This window comes from Charadrius vociferus, unplaced genomic scaffold (assembly GCF_000708025.1).
Source record: "Charadrius vociferus isolate BGI_N301 unplaced genomic scaffold, ASM70802v2 scaffold1, whole genome shotgun sequence".
NCBI classification, from domain to species: Eukaryota; Metazoa; Chordata; class Aves; order Charadriiformes; family Charadriidae; genus Charadrius; species Charadrius vociferus.
In genome coordinates this window covers 1,652,080-1,671,056 of record NW_009647680.1, presented here as the reverse complement: position 1 = coordinate 1,671,056, position 18,977 = coordinate 1,652,080, and the positions used below count along the sequence as shown (strand labels likewise).

The 18,977-nt window shown below is 44.6% G+C and overlaps 1 protein-coding gene across 1 annotated transcript in view; it reads right to left on the bottom strand.

Moving 5' to 3' along the window:
* Window positions 1-18,977, bottom strand: part of MTMR2 (myotubularin related protein 2) — a 40,756-nt gene that overhangs the window by 10,151 nt on the left and 11,628 nt on the right. The window contains exons 2-6 of the mRNA XM_009881165.1: window positions 14,666-14,741; window positions 11,316-11,410; window positions 11,028-11,138; window positions 8,876-8,977; window positions 8,083-8,166 (exon numbers count right to left, since the gene is read on the bottom strand). Of these exons, the coding sequence (XP_009879467.1) occupies window positions 8,083-8,166; window positions 8,876-8,977; window positions 11,028-11,138; window positions 11,316-11,410; window positions 14,666-14,711 (438 nt within the window). The 5' untranslated portion in view covers window positions 14,712-14,741. The remainder of the gene's footprint in view (window positions 1-8,082; window positions 8,167-8,875; window positions 8,978-11,027; window positions 11,139-11,315; window positions 11,411-14,665; window positions 14,742-18,977) is intronic.

Genomic DNA, 18,977 nt, shown 5'->3' with positions numbered 1-18,977 from the left:
ACTTAGCTCAAATGTGGTGGGTGGCAACTGGGGATGGAAAGTGGAGTTACCAGACAGGATAGAAGGAAAGACAGAAGGGAGAACAGACAGTAAAACACCCCCAAAAAAAACGAGTCTGTTTTGGGCTTTGTTCAGTGTTTATGACAGCTGTGCAATCCCCTAAAACCACCAGAAACCTAATAATTGTATGTCTCTGGCTGTGTGACTGTATGTGATCTGGACAGTGATGTGTAACTCCCATGTTCCTCTCAGACTGAGCTCTCTGGTTTTACTCGTCTGACTTGGGCTGGGAGAGCAGAGAATCTACACATGCACACCACTGAGCTCAGCGTGCCCTGATGGGAAAGCATCTCAACAGATGATAACCTCCAGGTAACACCTGAAGCACAATGGGGATGATCCTGACAACCAGCAGACTTAGTCTGGCTGACGCTGGGAGTTAACAGATCGAAACGGTGCGGTTGCTACCGTGTGGCTGCAAGGAGAGATTTAAACAGACACATGCTGCAGCAGGGATGAGCACGGACACAAAGCATCTCTGTGGCGAAGACAGATCTACTACAGTTCCTGTGTGCAGTGAACATGGCCAGACTGTTAAGCACAGAGTCTAATTTAGAGGAACATCAGTTCTTAAAACAATACATGCTTTTGTTCTAATAAACAGTACTTCATTTTAAGGAGGGTGGTGGGATACCGATTACCACTGTCACGGCTCCCACAGGAAATAAGTGACAAATCTAACACAAGTCAGACGAGCTGTGGTAATTATGGTTGACCCACACAGAGTGCAGCAGGTTCCCCATCAGAGTGGTGAGTCATGCTGTCAAAACAGGTCATGGTTAGAAATTTGAGGAGAGGATGGAGCTGCCTTAAACTGGTCACACCCTGCTTGTGAACCACCCCTGGTCCCAGGGCCCTTCCCGGGAAGGAAAAGTCACTACAAGAAATCAGCAGAGCTGCCAGAATCACAAGTACCCCAAAACCCTAAAGGAAAGCTATTTTTGGCACTGCCTGAAGCCAAAGCAGTGGCAGAAACAGGCCTCCAACAATGTGTATACACAGTCCAAGCTTACTGATGAGTAAAACACTTTATGTACCTGCTGTACACAGCAAGGATGGAATCTTTTGGGTCCACCAGCTCTGCCGTCAACCAGGGAATAGCAAAACTCTTGCTTTTAGCTGTCCCTCAGCTGTGATCAGACTGGTTACTAATCTGGAAGTGAACTAATGGCAAATGACCAAATTGTTTTTAGTCCTGTCCTACTAAGTATGTGACTGCACTACAATGGATCCATCAGCAACACTTGGAGATTTCACCTCCCCAAATCTGAATTAAAACTATGCTGTCAGCACACTCTTGGCAAGGAAAATGAGAGCTGACATGCAGTAACATGGAAGAAGAGCTCTGGGAGAAGTTCTACCCTGCAACTCTACCGGTGTTTACTGAGGAGATCAGGCAGTCACTGGCACCGTAAAGCACTCTCTTCACAGCACGGGGCAGAACAGCTTCTGCACACGCTGCTCAGTCCAGAACCAACACCTCCAAAGCTCTAAGTCTTTCAGCTGCCACCCTGACAAATTCAAATGAAATCTTTCCTCTGCAATAGCCCAGACCAGGAAAATTCATGACAATCCCTAAAAGAAAGAAAAGATGTTACGTGTCAGCATTCGCATTTCCTTTGAATCACAAGGAATGTCTGCTTTGCCCTGGCACAGGAGAAATCACAGCACCACCCAAAGAGGGCTTTGGATTCAGATCGTGACTTTCTCTAAGGACTCGAAGCAGGCAGAAAAAAGCGAAGTAGGCTAGAAGAGGAGCCGAATTTGCATCTTCCCAGGACATTTGCCATGATGCAGTGTATCTTGTGCATTTATTCACGCTTCTTCGGATTTGCACTTTCTCCAGCCGAAATCAATAGAAAAAGCTAAACATGATATAAAGCACATTGGTATTTCCTCATATAAGATGCATTTCACTACTTCCTGGAAAGTTGTAAGCACCCAAAAGCCTACTGTCAAACCAACCCAAACTGTTACAGATATAGCTCAAGAAGCCTCTGCAGGCTCAGGACCAGCTCTGGGAGCCACTGCCTATGCGCCCGCAGGAGGAACCCAGGCGTGTCTTGCTAACAGTGGGTGTGATGGTCCAGAAGCTGTGAGGGAACATGGCTGCTGGGTGTCCACATTCACGACCAGAGCATGCTGCCCTAACTGGTGCACAAGGTCATCTGTCTTCTCCAGGTAAACTAACACCGCTGGTAAACCCTGATTTCAGGGGAACTTAACATGTTCGGTTGCTGCCAGAGGGCAAAGTGAGGAAGGCAACACGGCCACATCTACAGTTGTAAATTAAATGTGCCCATGACTGTTCTCCCTGAGACCCGCTGGCACAGTGCACCTCACATCCATACTTTTAAACTTGTTTATACTCAAACCAGAGCAGTTTGTCCGAACTGCTTACTGGTGATCTTTGGCTTGTGCCAACCACTGAACTGTGCCCGGGCTTGGCAGCAGGCGAGCTGGCCCTGCAGCCCTCCTTCTTCTCCACTCCACAAGGCCCCAACTGTCTCTTTAGGTCCCAGCTCTGATGTGGCCCAGCTGCACGACCACGGCTCAGGCCACCAAGGACACTGCAAAGCCACATGAAAGAACTGTGTGAGAATCTAGAGAAAGACAAGAAACGTAAAATTGCAGATAGGGAAGAGGATTGTTGAGATGGGGACCGCTGGTAGTTCAAGGTTGCAAAAGAAAGCAACATAATGAAACAGTATAAAGTCCAAAAGGAAGAACCGTGAGTCTAGTAAGGCAGTCATTGGGTGAAAGCCAACAGCTGGGTCATCTGTGTGCTGGTGTTGGCATTGCCAGTGGAAGACAGCAACAACAACCCACCTGAGGGAGGTACAAACGCTCATCCTTCTCTCACTAGTGCCTGCCTGGCCAGGAAAGTCTCTTCAGATGCCTCCTCTGAGGTGGTGAGTATTAACGCTTAGCCTAGTAGCTAGTTAAGTCCCTGCTATCTTTCTTGTGTGTTAGCCAGTAAATATCTGCTTTATTCTTTCAACCTGCATACACCCTGCTGGCAGAGCATCTTTGTGCATGGCTAAAGATGCTCAAACACACTCACTCAAAACTGGGATGGTAACAGCCTGGACTGAACTATGGCTGGAACTTGCGATGAAGGTGCCCCAGTGCTTGGGAACACTCCTTATGACTGTTATCATCTAACCATAGAGACGCAGCCTTTGTGTCATCTCCACACACAAACCAGACTTGGTTTCCCCCTGGACACTTCCCCCTGCCTTACTTTAAGGACCTGTGCTCAGTTATCACTTGACCTACACATGTTGTCAAAGATGGACTTTCTTTGTTTGCAGGGAAAAACTGCTGAAGACACACCAGCATGGCACTGAAACCACCACCTTGCAAAGCACATGTTTAAGCTTACGCACAGGAGGATCTTTCACTGAGAGAAAAAAAAATAATTCCTTGCTGGAATTACACACAGTCACATCTCTCTACAGGATCCAGTAGACCGATTCCAAGCCTAGCCATGCAGATACACCCTGACCTGCAGTGGGCAAGGCAGAGAGGGTCCCGAGTTGCACACCAGCAGTGCCTCTTCTCAAACGTGGTTTGAGCCATGAGGTACCAGGAAGCCGAGTACACGAGCTCAGGCACATCCCTCCACCTACACAGGATACAGCTGCCAGAGCCAAGCCGGTCCCTCTGCTGTGTACTCAGCCCAGGTTGTGTCTGCTCAGCACAACAGAGCTGTGATCTGTTTTGCAGTAGAGACATAACTAGCATAAGCCGGACCTCAGTTAAACCATGGGACATTTAACAGTTCAATTCTCATTTTACTACCCTAAGTTCCACCCAACAATCCTCTGCAGGATGCTGTTCTCATGCTCTACCTTTCCCACTCTGCTTGTATACTAATGCTGGGCACAGGTCAGCTCCTCTTCTGAATTATTAGTTTCTATACGTTTTCTCTGATAGCAGCAACCACAGCCCTATACTGTGGCTCCCTGGTACAAATGAGCAGAGCATAGGATTAGACAAGCATGACTTCTGTATGGAAACATCACACATTTCCAGCTTCCCAATCCTTTGTAATATTTTCCAAACGCTCCCCACCTTGTTAAGGAAAATGAAAGCTTTAAGTTACTCCAAAGACATCTCAAGGCCTTTTGGTTTCAACTGAGTCTTACTCACTTCACCATCCTGTTTTATACTCTGCCAGCCCGTGTGTAATAAAAATCAGGGAGCAATTTCAGTTTTAAATTTCATTTGCCACATGTGATTCCATTTACTGACTGAATCCCAAACCTCTCCGAGTTCCTTTTGTTCTCTACAGGTTGTTTATTACTCCCCATAGTTTTACACAATCACAGATTTTTAATAAGTTACATATTACCATCTTTGCCAAGAACAGAGAAGTCAGGAGTTTACTGAATATGTTTCCTAATTGCTACAATCTCTATCATATCAACACACTTATATTAATCTGAAAAAAATTATATTAAATAAATCATACCACATCCAAACTTGCCATGTCTACCAGTGTAGACATAGATCCTACCACGGATCACAGAGTCACAGAATGGGCGGGGTTGGAAGTGACCTTCAGAGATCATCTAATCCAACCCCCCTGCCAAAGCAGGGTCACCTACAGCAGGTTAGACGGGAATGCATCCAGGTGGGTTTTGAGTACCTCCAGAGAAGGAGACTCCACAACTCTTCTGGGCAGCCTGTTCCAGCGCTCGGCCACCCTCAGAGTAAAGAAGTTTTCCCTCATGTTGAGATGGAATTTCCTGTATTCCAGCTTGTGCCTGTTGCCCCTTGTCCTGTTGCAAAGCACCACTGGAAAGAGTCTGGCCCCATCCTCTTGGCACCCGCCCTTTAGATATTGATAGGCCTTGATGTGATCCCCTCTCAGTCTTCTCTTCTCCAGGCTGAACAGACCCAGGTCTCTCAGCCTTTCCTCATCAGAGAGGTGCTCCAATCCCTTGATCATCTTTGTAGCCCTCTGCTGGACCCTTCTCCAGGGCCCAGAACTGGACACAATACTCCAGAAGCAGCCTCACCAGGGCAGAGGGGGAGGATGACCTCCCTCGACCTCCCTTGACCTGGCCACACTCTTTTTAATGCACCCCAGGATACTATTGGCCTTCTGGGCCACAAGGGCACATTGCTGGCACATGGTCAACTTGTTGTCCACCAGGACTCCCAGGTCTCTCTCTGCAGAGCTGCTTTCCAGCAGGTCAGCCCCTAACCTGTACCGGTGCATGGGGTTATTCCTCCCCAGGTGCAGGACCCCACACTTGATCTTGTTAAATTTCATTAGGTTCCTCTGCACCCCACTCTCTAGCCTGTTGAGGTCTTGCTGGAAATCCTACTCGCGCTGGATCCTACTCTAAAAGTCTTTTCTGGATGCCTGGTAGTTAGCTTCTATTTTTGCTCCGTTCCCCTCTCTGTGTGCCTGCTCCCAGGGAGAAATGACTGACGTGGCCTAAGATATACCAAGTTAACACCTGGCTGTACTGCTGGGCTGCTTAAGCCCTAGGCCAGCTCTTCTCTAATAGTTTTTAAACCAATTCCAAAAGGCCCTGCAGATAGCGCATATGTCCTGCTTTTCTATTTCTGATCACAATTCATACAGTCAGAGACAGGTAATCCCATTATCCGATTTGATGATGCCAGTTTTGTTTCACTGTTAACGAATCCCTGCTGCCACTTCAGGACATAACCCTGATTTACTGTAATATTTGTTATTGTTTTAACAGAACCTGTTTGGACTAAGAAAAAAGGCTAAGACATTCACATGGATAAACTGAACATCCATAGTTATGAACGCTGAAATTAAATAAACAGACTGAAATACCTAAAAGCGTTGGTGGGGACCTAAAGCTTCATATGCAGGACCTAAATCAACTCAAACAAAATTCTCCTTCTGGCCAGATCACAACATACACATCTACTGCAGTACAGTTTGCCTCTTCCTCAGCAGCTGGTGTTGGTCACTTTTGGAGATAAGCTACTGGAACAGATGGATTGCGTGATCTGGAATGGGAATGACTGTGGCCCATCATGGGTAAAATTCAGATAGGCTGCGGCTGCAAAAAAATCCTAGTTTGCATTCATTTTTGCAGTAACCAATGTAAGCAAATGACTAAGAGCTTTAGCTATAGACGTCAGTTTGGTTTCTTGACATGAAAGCAGTCAGGCTAAGTTTCTCCTGTCTGCTCAAAAATGATACAAAAGGAGTACATGCTGCAGCAGTGTCTCAACTGCGACATGCTTTACACACAACAGTGCTACTTCATATGACCAGAAACAAAGACACCGTGGCCCAGAGTCCCATTTTCTTTACAGAAAGGCCATGAAGAGCTGCAAATCACATGCATGCAAATATATGTATCTTCTTACTGTGTAACCAAGCTCCTGACAAATTTAAGGTACAGCCAAGCACAATATAAAACCTAATATGGACAGAAAGGCTTGTATTCTAAAAACAGATATTCCAGGATTAAGAAATTGGACTAATTTACCTTGAAATTCTCAAGGGTCACCATTCCTTCTTTCCAGGTATTGTAAGAATATTTTTTACAAAAGACTTCGTCTGTTTTAACTGAAGCTTGCCTAAGTGAATGCTGTGCTTTTCAATAGAGATTATTTTGATAGCACAAGTATTCTTTAGTCTTTCCTCCAAAGTTCTCAGTCCTGTAAAGAAGCTTCTCTCCTATACAGCTTGGGCTGCAGATCCCTCTTTATAAAAAAGATCTTGCCTTAAAATAACTACCAAAAAAGGGGTAAATTCTAAACAAAGCAAGAATCGCTGCATTATCTGGTCTTATTAGTCAAAGTTGACCTTAGATACAATGTGTGTCATTGATTACAAACGATGGGAGTTTGTCTTTACTAGGAATTTCGAATGTGGTATCTCATTGTAAAACATAACACTTTTTGGCAATGGAGACAGCAGAGGTAAGATACCTCTCACTTTCAATTAGCAGCCTAGAAGCCAGCTATCTATCTTAGGCAGCTATTTCAGGAGGGAACAAATCACCCCCAACAGTGAAGCTCTCTCTCCCCATCTGTTAATGACAGGCCTAGATAACCAATTTAGAAGGCATGCTCAGCTTTTAGAAGACTAAAGCTAGGAAAATGAATCCCTTCCTTAGGTTTTGGATATCAGGAATCAGATGAACAACTAGGCTAAGACAGATTTCTTGTTTTGACTCACTTTATGGAAAAGATCCAGATAAATCTTTAAATTACATAGCTGTAAATGTCTTGATTTTACAAAGGAAAATTGGGTTTATCCTGGCAGGTCTGGATCAGACAAAAGTTTAATGTGTCCAGCGCAACACTGTCACCAAACTGCGCTGTTTCCTCAACTTGAGAATTTTATTACAACAGTGATTTCATTAAAAAACCCCAAAATTCTCCCATCTTTTCCCCCAGGAAGGACCACTCAAGTTTTTACCGCAGTATTCCTAACTGATGGCCTACCACTTCACAATCATTAACACCTTTGACCAGTGCACTCAGGACACACTACAACTATCTGCTCCAAGCTATGGTTAATCACAACACTCTCTAGGTTGATCCCTACGCTGATTCCCCAAGAAAATGAAGACTTTCTACATTTAATTTTTTTTTTCCTTCCAAATTCCTGTTTGAGATGTCTTACAGAAAACTGGAAAGAATTAAAACTGATACAAGCAAGAGCTGAGGTGTGAAACTCAACAATGGGATGTCTGTACCCGCAAAACGCATCCTCCCTTCCTCACTGCCAGCAGTGGCTGATGACTAAGCCAGAGCAATAGTTTTTTCTACCAAAGCCTAAAGTCAGCTCTCTGCAGCCTGAGTAATCTCCATCAGTGGATGCTACTCTCTCTGATGCTGTACTGCTGTCATCAATCACTGCAGTGTGGAGAACAATGTCCTAACCCAGCCTGCACGACATTTGTCAGCAGGATCACGCTCCCCTCCATGTGACCTGTAATTATACTGCTGCACAGAGCCTCACTTCTGAAGAGTAGAGAGGATGAGGAAGGACATGGCAATAATACCCACCTGTCTTCTGTACTCCCAAGTGGGGTCATACACCTTCCATCCATTTTCTGGGAAAACCTCTTTGTACTCAAATGCAAAAAGTGGCTGAAAGAGAGAAAGAAAGGAAGAAAAAAAAAAATTAGCACTAAGAGCTAACTCAGAGCCCATTTCCAGGATGTTTAATACCTCAAATAATAGCTCAGGACTGTTCTTTCTTTTTTTTCCACTGCACTACTTTTCTTTTAGGGCTTTGTGAAAAAGATCAACATGCTCACTCTAGCAAGTAATTAGTACAACACTGTACCTTCCTCTACACCGCTGATCTTGCTTGTCTATTACCTAGTACTTCATGGACAAAGGTTTGTTATTAAAGAGAAAGAAAAAGACTACTGGGGCAGGAACACTTCTACATACTAAGAACAAGATCATTTCAATCTGTATTTGAAGCAACAATTGCAGTGTTATAACACAACAGAACAGATGAACTGCATTCCAGAATTGAGAGCAGTGCAGTCACCATTAGCTGTAAACCTCTGAGGGATGTCACCGTGCTTTGAATATTTTCCCTCCATTATGAGGAAGTATCAGCTTTTTCCATACATGAAGGAATCCAGTCCCACAGTAGTAGATTTTTCCTGTTTCTATACAATCTAAATTCCTACAGAATTAATGCCAAGATTTAAAAAAAAACAGCATTTCTCCTTCTTCAACAAAATGCACTCCGTGTGAATATTGTACCAGGTAGACAGGACTGAACAAAACAGCTTACTGCCACTCTGTGTCTTTTGGTAACAACTGAAAATAAAATACTTACCAGATTATTTGAAACTGGGAAAGCATATTTCATTAGGTTCTCAAATATGGACCGTCTAGTTCTCCCTTCAGGCTTATGAGCAAATCGCAAGTTTCGAATATCCTAGGAAGAAACAGGGAAATCAAACTGCAGATTTCGAAACCACTTCAACATCCAAAGAAACTCTGAAAGCCAACATTCTAAATCGGGTCACATCATGATGCTCTTTCTAGTACTGCTTTAGTATCGTACTTTGAATGCTGTTGTACTGCAACTCTGGGCCTGGTTCAGTGGTCATCTGCAGCCTCCGACAAAGCCTGCCACAACTGCAGAGGAAGTGCACAGGCATGCCGGATTGGTGGCATCTTGCCTCTGCATGAAACTTTCTACCTGCTGAAAGTCTCGGGGAGAGCCCTGCTCAGGTACAAGCTATCTCTGACCAGCAGGACTTCGTTCGACAGACCTCCTAGCTCCTACTGGGCTCTCAGGCTGAGCTGTGCCAGAAGGCAGCTGGAAATGACCGCCTCACAAAGCAGCTCCATAGAGGGAGCCCAAGCCCAGCCAGTCTGGTGCAAAGCAACTAATGCCATCTCCCTTTAAAGCTTTCATCTCTCAGAGGACTAGAGAGGATGACTGAAGCTGACAATTCCTCCACTTTGCACAACAGCACAGTTCCCACAAAGAGTGGTAACACAGGACCTCCTTTCCGTATACATCTACAAAATCAAATTCAGAAACTAAATAAAGCATCTCTAAGGCGCCAAGATTTTCCAGGCAAGCCTACAATTCAAACACTTGTAACCAGTTTAAAAGCCACCAGCAGGAAACAAGCTATCAAGTTCAAGCATATGAAGATGGTACAGCAAGTCAGAGAATGAGGTAACCTGCTGAAGACTTAGCTGTCTCACAAGATTGAGATTAGGCAATTGGTCTCAGACAGAGAATATTTCAGGATGCATAAACTGTATCTGTACTACTCTGCATTGCACTAAACTGCTCTGCATATTCTGGGCTAAGCAGGCAGGCATACACACACACACACGTGTGTGTGCACGTGTGTTTGCTGTATAGGGTCAAGATACCTGTGGTATAGTTTGTGCCTGGCTTTCCCACCCAGGGAAACAATGCAGTTCACTCCAAACCCGACCCTGCGTGCAAATTTGCATATAGACAAAATGGCTGAGGACTAGGAATTCAGATCAAAACAGGGAACGAATTAGCCAACAAGCACCCCTACGTCAGCCATGGAGGATCATGACTGCAATAGGATGAGGGAGCAGCTGGATGATTCAGTACAGATTATATCAACTACTCTTGACTCAGCATGCCCACAGCCTGAGAGTCTGCTTAGCTTCCTGGTGCCTCAAATCCCAGCAGTAACCGGAGCAGTTTGGGAGTCATTTTCATTCCTCCATCTGCCCTTATCCAGAAAGTGGTATCCTTTCAGCCTTGGGGAGGCTCCGACAAGAGCTCTAAGCAGCACAAGAGCTACAAGGTTCAGCATCCAGCTCTCCCCATATGGCCACCAAGGGAAGCAGAGGCGCTATGCCCTGGTGAACAGTGGCAGTATGAATTTAGGACTGGAGATGGTGGGTTTACCTACTTTGTGGGTCTACAGTAAGTAGACACAAGGAGGTAAATTGTTAATTTTTATTGAAGTTTGTGTTTCCAATGATTCCAAGGGCTCTTGAGAGGCCTACGTACTGCCTAGAAAGAACAGCCCTGAGGAGGACTGAAGGCTGCTTGCCAGCCCCTCATCACAAAGCACGGCAGCAGGTGGACATCAGCTAATGATTTAAGGGGAAATCTGCCTTTTTCTTGCCCTTGAAATACATGTGAGTGAAAGGCACCCTGTACTCCACAATGACTGGAGTCTTCCTGGGATAGCCTGGTGGGCAACCCTGAGAATTGCATTAGTGGGATGCAGGACGAGGTTTCCACTATGAAGAAGAGACATTACCTAGCACAAAGCCTGAATAAAGATTTGGGTCTCATCTCAAATGACTGGAGCTGGAGAATCCTGAAAATTACTATTCAAATCCGCTGTTTTTTGAAGTGTGTGAAGTCATACTGACTGAAGTGTTTTGCAGAACTTCCTACAGCACTACAGAGAAAACCTTTTAAAATGTGCATTCCCCTTCCCCTATCGTATAAAACACAGATAAAAGTTTACCTTGCATACAATCTCCAGCCCGTATGAATTCTCACCGCGACTGGAAGCACCTCCAATTTTCTCCACTCTGTTGATTACACCTAAAGACGCATCTAGGACAAAAGGAGGGTCCTGTAGACAGTTGAAATTTGTGAGTTTAAAAAAGGGAGGGGGGAAAATCCCCAGCTCCTGCTCTCTTATGCCTATATTCCCAAACATATAGCTATGATTCACACAGAATTACCCTCAAAGAACACCTAGCTCTAAAGATTGAATAGCCCACAAAAGCAGATGGTTTTAAAAGCTTACCCGTTCCATGCTTTTAAAATACAGTCTATAATTGGTAACAGTAAGGGTTCCTCTGATTGCTCCAGTGAAGGGGCAGATGTAAGTAACATCCTTAGCTTAAAAAAACAGAGAGAAAAAAGTTGTTAATTTTATGGTTAATTTATGTGAGTAAAATAATGACAGCAACAATATTTGGGGTCTCTACTTTTCAGATCATGAAATGAAAACAAGCTTAATCCGGGCTTCTAGCCTACAGCTAATATGCAAGTTTCAGTTCTGTGGAGAACATAAGAGTTTGGGTATAAACTGAACTCCAGGCAAGTACCATCACCTAGAATCCTACATCTGCACAGAACTGCTACCCCTGTAAAAAAGGATTCGGCTGCAAACTGTTTACTCTTACTGTTTACTACTGAGCAATGCATTGCCAGTAGCTGAGAACAACGTGCACGAAAAGAGGAGACAGATGCATGCCTGGATGCATACGTTTGAGGCTGACAACAACCTGCATAAAAGCTAAGGCTCACCAGTAAGCTGGCTTGTGCCATCAAGGACAGGAGAAGGCAGTTCTCCTACATGTGGCTTTTAGGATGCTTGGGTCCTTCAGCACACCCTTGCACACAAAGTCAGCCCCGGGATGAAGGCTCTCACGCTAAAAGCCAGCAGAGCTACAGCGATTTCCAGCACCCAACTGCTGGTAATTTTAAGCCTGAAGTCAGCGATCAAGTTACCCTGCAACAATTAAATTATTTTTGAGCCTGAGTGACGGTGACTCAAAACAGTCCCCTTCTTAAAAGGCCTCAAATGTTTCTCTCTTGTTCCAGCAAAAGGCAAGAGGTGCTGCTGGTTTTCCACAGCAAACACCTCCCCTAACCGCCCTTCTGTTTTACATCAATTAAAAATGCCAGCATTTAAGTCATTCCCTCCCCTCCCCACTGCCCAGCAGCGACCCATCACATCTTCCACCACTGAAGCAGTTGGCTGGCTGTGCTGTGGCAATGGTTTACGTTATCACCGACAACTAGTGACACCCCTCAAACACACAGCGATCCTTTCAGAAGGAGACCCGCTGACCAGAGTTGCCAGAACCATGAAAGAACCCCCTGGACCATCTTAATAACCTCAACCCTCCAAACCCTATGGGATCCATTTTGCAAGGGCCGTGTGAAGTCAGGAGGAGAGCTCACCTCCCAACCAGGTGACAGCCACCACACACAGGAGGCATGAGGCTACTGGGGTGTAAGGATGGGGACCTGAATTTCTTCTACCTTTATCTCATCAGATTTAGTCTGGAGGGAGGAAGAGAGAAAGCCTTATTCCAGGGCACTGGCAACTCATATAACTAAGTCATCCTCACGTCAGCTCTGCTTCTGCATTAGTCTTCACTGACTTCTGAGATTTTGCTACGGAGAAGGATCAGGAGTGACTAATTCAGAGCAAAATACGTAGCACAGAATTTTTGCTTAAAAATAAATAAAATAAAATACACATAGACACACACGCTAGCAATTTCATTATTTATTTATTTAAATTTACATGCATTTGTTGGAAGGACAATTAAACACAAAATGCTTCTAACCGGTTCTAATTAAACCAAGCATTTCATTATCGGCCAATTATTAATCACTTCTTTTCAAAGACCAGTTTGACAGAGGTTTGAAAGCAGACTCACGAAGCATAATAGGGGTGAGGGCAGCTTGCCTGTTTTTTCCACTAGAGTTCCCATTATTCAAAACGTTATTTCAAAATGTTTAAAAAATAATAAAGCAAAATCTACTCATAAGAGAAGTGTGCATTTACATCTGAAAGGAACAGGACTTCTGGGTAAAGAGGAAAGGTGCTAGAAAGATGTTTTCCAGATAAGGAATCCCAGGCATGATCTCAAACACTGGCCTTGCCAGCTTGTAAGCCACATCACCTTTCACATTTGCATTTTATTAGCTTGGTTTCCTAAAGAAACAATTTTACTTAATTACACTGCACATGTACACCTGTACCTACACACATGGCCCGTCTGACCTTAACCTTGCCACGGTTGTATGATTTCAGCAGTCTCTATCTGATAAATAAGGATCTCTAAGGCATTAAAATGCTTCACTGTTTGTTAGAACGGATGCCAGGTATAACAGAGAGGTTGTAATAGTGCTACTACCAAGGGAAGCCTAATAAGCTCAGTCTTTGGTAGATATAAGAGAATCCATATGGGAGAAAGATACTGGAAACCAGGATTTACTAATTCCCTCGCTTATGGAATTCCTGTCTTTTATAGGGTCAATCTTACCCTAGATTATTGGGTTGGCTGAAATAATTTTTCTTCCCTTTCCTGTAAAATACAAAAAGAATTACATTTGCCTTTCTTGACACTCTTAACAGGAAATAATTATTGCTGATGAATAATAAAGATTTCCTTTCTGCTACATTTAACCTCTTGCTGGACCAGGCAGCTGCTGTCTGACCTACTCCAAAAGCCACCCAGTCTTACAGACTCATGTGGCTCCTTTGCCAGCAGATAAACACTGGTAACTCTGATCTCTCAAACCATTCCCCAGGAACCCTTCAAAATACAGCCTGGCTGTCAGAGCTAACTGTGCCTGTGGAGTACATTAGAAATCAGCCTGCAGTGCATGGTTGGAGTACAAGTCCTGAGTCCTTAGGGAAGGAGGTAGAGAAAAGTATTGAGCACTGAGGTGGGTTTTTTTTGCTTGTTTTTATTTTTTGTTGGTTGGGGTTTCTTTGCTGAAGTATTTTCAGGTTTGGTGTTTGTTTTTTTATTCTTAGGACTGAAGTTGCACTCTTCCATATCATTTTAAGAGGAAGGCACCATGTTGAACTAGTGAATGCAAAACCTTTCACAGAAAATTAATCAAGAGGCTTACTCAAACTTTCAGAATGCATCAGCAAACCTGATGCACGTCACAATACCTGGATGAAAATAAAAGAAAAAAGCCCCATTCCCATGTCACACCAAGTTCTCTGCAACAGCACTGCATCCTCTCCTGCAGTCTGCGACAGAGATTCAACAGACAATTGTGCTGTGTCGACCTAAGAAGTTTCCCTGTGGCAAGCACAATTTTAAGCAGTCGATCCATGTCCTTTCAGGAGGCAGCAAATGCAAAGCTGTACAACCTACCTCATCACCCATGCTAAGAGACATTGAACTGCCTTTTATTTGCTACATGCTAAGAGGAGACATACAGTTACCTCGACCTGTGTGATGTGCAATAACTTGATTAATGAAACAGCCCGATCTGATGGTAATGGTTCTCAAAACATCAGCAATTTGCTGTTGTTGGTCAATAATCACCAAGATATTTTGCTCTATGAATATTTTATTTGGTCAGCAAAGAATAAGGAATTTTCTCTTCACATACCCATGTCTTTAATGGTTTCTCCTGGTAGCAAAGGTGGCTCTTCCATTTCAGCCAATTTATTAGTCTCCCTTAGGACCTAGGCAAAAGACAGAGGTAGAAAAAGAAATTCATTACGTTTTCATAAACGAAGAAGTTTAAACTTACCTGCAATGGGTCAACAATATCAAGGACAACAAATATTCAAAGATCTTGCAGTACTGCCTAGCATTTCAGCCTCTGAAAGGTCAACACAAAGCACATGAGAGACCTGGGTGCAGTCCTCAAGCACACCACTGCGCTACAAAGAAGTGTTTAAAGCGGGGACATCTGCAATGGAGAAGCTGTGCAAAGCAGGCTGTGTGCTCTGGCAGCACACTTCCCAGGTGGCTGCTTTTCATGCTCCAACCTTCTCCTCCCCAACCCACCATCACAAGTCAAACTCTCTGTCCACACAGTTACACACAGAACCGAAGGGATTGGTCCCTTTCCCGGTTGAAGTGATCAACTGTTACCATGATGCTATAAACTGTTAAGCAGAGCAATTTCTATTTTACACTGAGGAAAGTTAAAAGTGACACCTTGTCACACCACTGTCATCAATAAGTGTCTGACAGCTGCAAAGATCCTGATTTGACTCAGTAGTAGTGACTTGTTACAAAGGTTATGTTTTTGTAGTCATGTATAGGAGGTACAGTTTCAATTTTTTTGGGGGGTGCCAAATGACCCCTCCACTTTCCCTCGGGATAAAGTTATAGCACAGAGCATTACTTTTCACATATATGATTGCATTCACACATGGGTTTTCACAAGAACAGCTGTTATCACGAGCAGGTGGACATTTCAGGAAAGCACCACTGCAACTATGAAAGCATAACCTGGGGTCTAAACCTATGGTAAGAACGAGGGGAGAAGGGCATACGCGAGTGACCAGGTTTAAGGCTAAGTCTATGCAGCCAAACACATATGGATTTAATCAGATGGCCCATGCCTCGAACCGGCCAAATGATCACAACCACAGCAGCACACCAGTCGCTCGACCTAAAAACACAGAGAGCAGGTAAGTTAGTCCACTCTGCCTCATGCTGTAGCAACCATAAGACTTTGGGTTTAAAGCTGGCGTGCATCCCACCTGGTGGAGACAGGCAGCTCATGTCTGCTCACAACTGAATGTGCAGACTTGCCCAAAATGCTTTCTTTATCTTATTGAGAAGAAAGAATTGTTTTAATTCGATATCAGAAATCCCTGCAAAGAAAATTCAAAGACATGGCCTGAAGTGGCACTCTAGAACCTGACACGTCTGTGGTCAACTTTCATGTAGGATCAAGCCAGCGGGAGAGCCTCAGGGAAGAAAGATTCTCTAAACTGTGCAAAAAAAAATGAAAACAAAACCCAAAGAAACCCCACGCCACAATAAAAGCACGTTCCAGCATTTTCACACAACAGATTGATGTATAGATGAAAAGATTAACAAGATCAAAGCCTTCTTGAGAACAAGATGTACATTTTAAAAAATGCATTCAAAAGATTCTAAAAAAAAAAAATAATAATAATAAAAGCAAGCACAGTCCTGGCTTCCTAATAGGAACCTCACAACTGCACCCACTCAGGCCAGCTCTTACCAGGGAGGCTGCCAGAGCAGGCAGACTCGGGTCTACAGGACGGGTAAAGGGAGGTCACCATCGACAGAGCTCACGCTGGCAGCACTGAATTTGCAGGAAAGCTTTTCCTGCCCCACGTCAGCAATACCAGTAAGAATAAGGTTTTGCTGGTATAACTAGGAGAAGTCTACACTGAGGACTTCTTGTCAGCACAGCTGTGTTGGCCAAAGATCACACATCCCATCAAAGCCCTGACTGATGGCCTCCCTGACAAAAGCCTGTGATGTAGACCCGCTCTCAACTCCTGTGTGTCAATTTTTGTGCTTGAGCAACAGCCTTGAAATTAGCAGAATAACATCTGGATTATGATAAATGAGATGGAGGCTTCTGGCTCATTAGCCCATCAGTGGTGGTTGTTTCTGCGACCTTGTATCTTGGAAGGACATTAGTAAAAATATGCTCTGCGTTCAGGACACAATCACAACTTCTTTGAGAAGGTCCATACCCAAATGGGCAGCAGCTGCTGCTAGGATCCCTTTGGTCAACAGCTGGACTCGCTGCTCTCCTGCAGATGTCAGCGGGAGCACATCCAGCAGTAAACGTTTGGAGGACTGGGTTCTATCTTAAGCCAAAACAAATATGAGGTAAGATACATAGAAAGCATTTGGTATGACAAACAGCTGCCATGATCACCAACTAGGTGGGCCCTGCTCAGGTGGGTTTTAAACACTGTACTGCTGGTGGGGGAGAGGAGGAGGGAAGAAGCAAGCAGTAGGAAAGACAAAGACCTCCATGTCAATACCATTCTGCTAAAGACAAGGTTGAAAGCTTTTTCAGTTTAAAAACTGGCTCTTCTAAGTCTAATAAAATCCATCTGCTCACTCACACTCTCTGAAATGTGGAGTCCCCCAGGTCAGAGAAAGGATTAGCAATCCAAACCTGTGCTCACTTCAACACAGGGCAGCAGATGGATGGCCTCCTGGAAGCACAGCACTTCAAGGTCAACAGCTTCTGCCCCATTGCCTCCCCCTCCCTCCATTCTCTAAACTGTGCATTTTTTTTTTTTTTCCTTTTTTTTTTTTTTTTTTGTAGAGTTGAGGACTAAACTGTCATTTTCCACATCCCCCAACTGTCCTCAGACACACGACCTACCTCAGGTAACACAGCACAGACTGCCTTCATAATGATTTCAAAGTCAGCGCAAGCACATCACCCCTGGATACCAGTCACCCTTCCCAAGAGGTTGAGACAAACGTGGTCAGAAAGCCCAGGACAAACACTTCTCTGGTGTGCAGGTCTTTGCAGCACCTACCCAGCTCTAGACTTGAATGAGCCTCCTAGTTGGAACGGAAACACTTGAAATCCATCCTGGCAGAAACTGAGAAATGAACGGTAGGCATTTTCCTGAAATACACCTCCATCAATGGCTCCTTAAAATTGATTCGGGGAAATGCAATCTGTGTGCAGCTGAGAATGCAGACAGCAGGCACAGGAGAAGACATCTGGGACAGCTCTAAAGGACAGAGGGTGGGGCAGGAGGGAGGAAAAGTGGGTGGATAAGGAAAGAGGAGTTTTGGAAACAGATCAAGGGGGAGGAATGGGATGGGACAACACACATGGAGCTCTGGGAGGACGCTAACACCATAGATGGACCCTCTGCCCCTTATATGACTAAGGAGTTGACATGCAAAGCCCCTCCATCTTACTGCCATCCTCCCCTTCCCCCCTCAAATCCAAAAATGGTTCATTAAACCGTCAGAAAGATCTTTTTTTGTACACTAGCCTATTTCCAAGAGTCCAAAAATAACACCCCTGGACCCAGATTTAGCCCTCTTCAAATCTTGCAAAACAAAATTAAGAGCTCCAGGGAGGGCAGGAAGCAGGGAGGGGAGCCAGGGACACGGCTGTGGCAGCCCGGCTGCAGGAGAGTGAACAGCTGGCTACTGATGTGTTAACACTGTTGAGGCAGGTACCATACACATCTGTAACTGAAATATTTCACCTCTGTGTGCCTCAGGTTTTTAAATTGTTCAGTAGGAACAAAAACAAAGAGAGCTTTGAGATCTGCAACAAAGGTCAGAACCAGAGCTGGGCAGAATCAGCATTACTTAGGAATAGGACCACGCTGACACAAAGCCACAAACTGGCCGTATCTGTCCCAAAGATCTCTAAGATGGTTTCTGTAAGAAACAAATACAACCAACAAAAAATTGGTAGATTACTTTGCCTTGCCTCTAAGCCAAACAATGTCTTCGTTATCTCCTCCCCACAAAAACGTTATGCTTGGTAACTGAATCTCCAGGGGAATGAGGAGTTTAGTTACACACCAGAATAACCTTTATTTCTCTCTTCTTTTACCAAGTAATGTAATCTACCCATTCCACTCATCAGCAGCTCTCCCTCTAGATAAAACAGCTCTCTGGGATGCTGAGCATGGGAGTACCTTAGCACCTAAACACAAGTCCTGCCTCAGCTCAGCGAGGGTGTGAGGACTTCATGCCACCACCTACCTTTGTTCTCTGCTCAAGCAGCAACTTGGCAGAACAAACCCACACTTGCTACATTTAACAACTGCTTCTCTTACTCCAGGATCCCACCTTGTGTTAGCTCCAGCCCACTTATCCGTGGCTGAAGGTGCAGAGCTCTCTCATGCCGTCCCACCTATAGCACCCAAGGCAGGAAAATCCCAAGGCTGTCTTGTTGACACAACCTACGCTCCAGATCTCAGCAACAG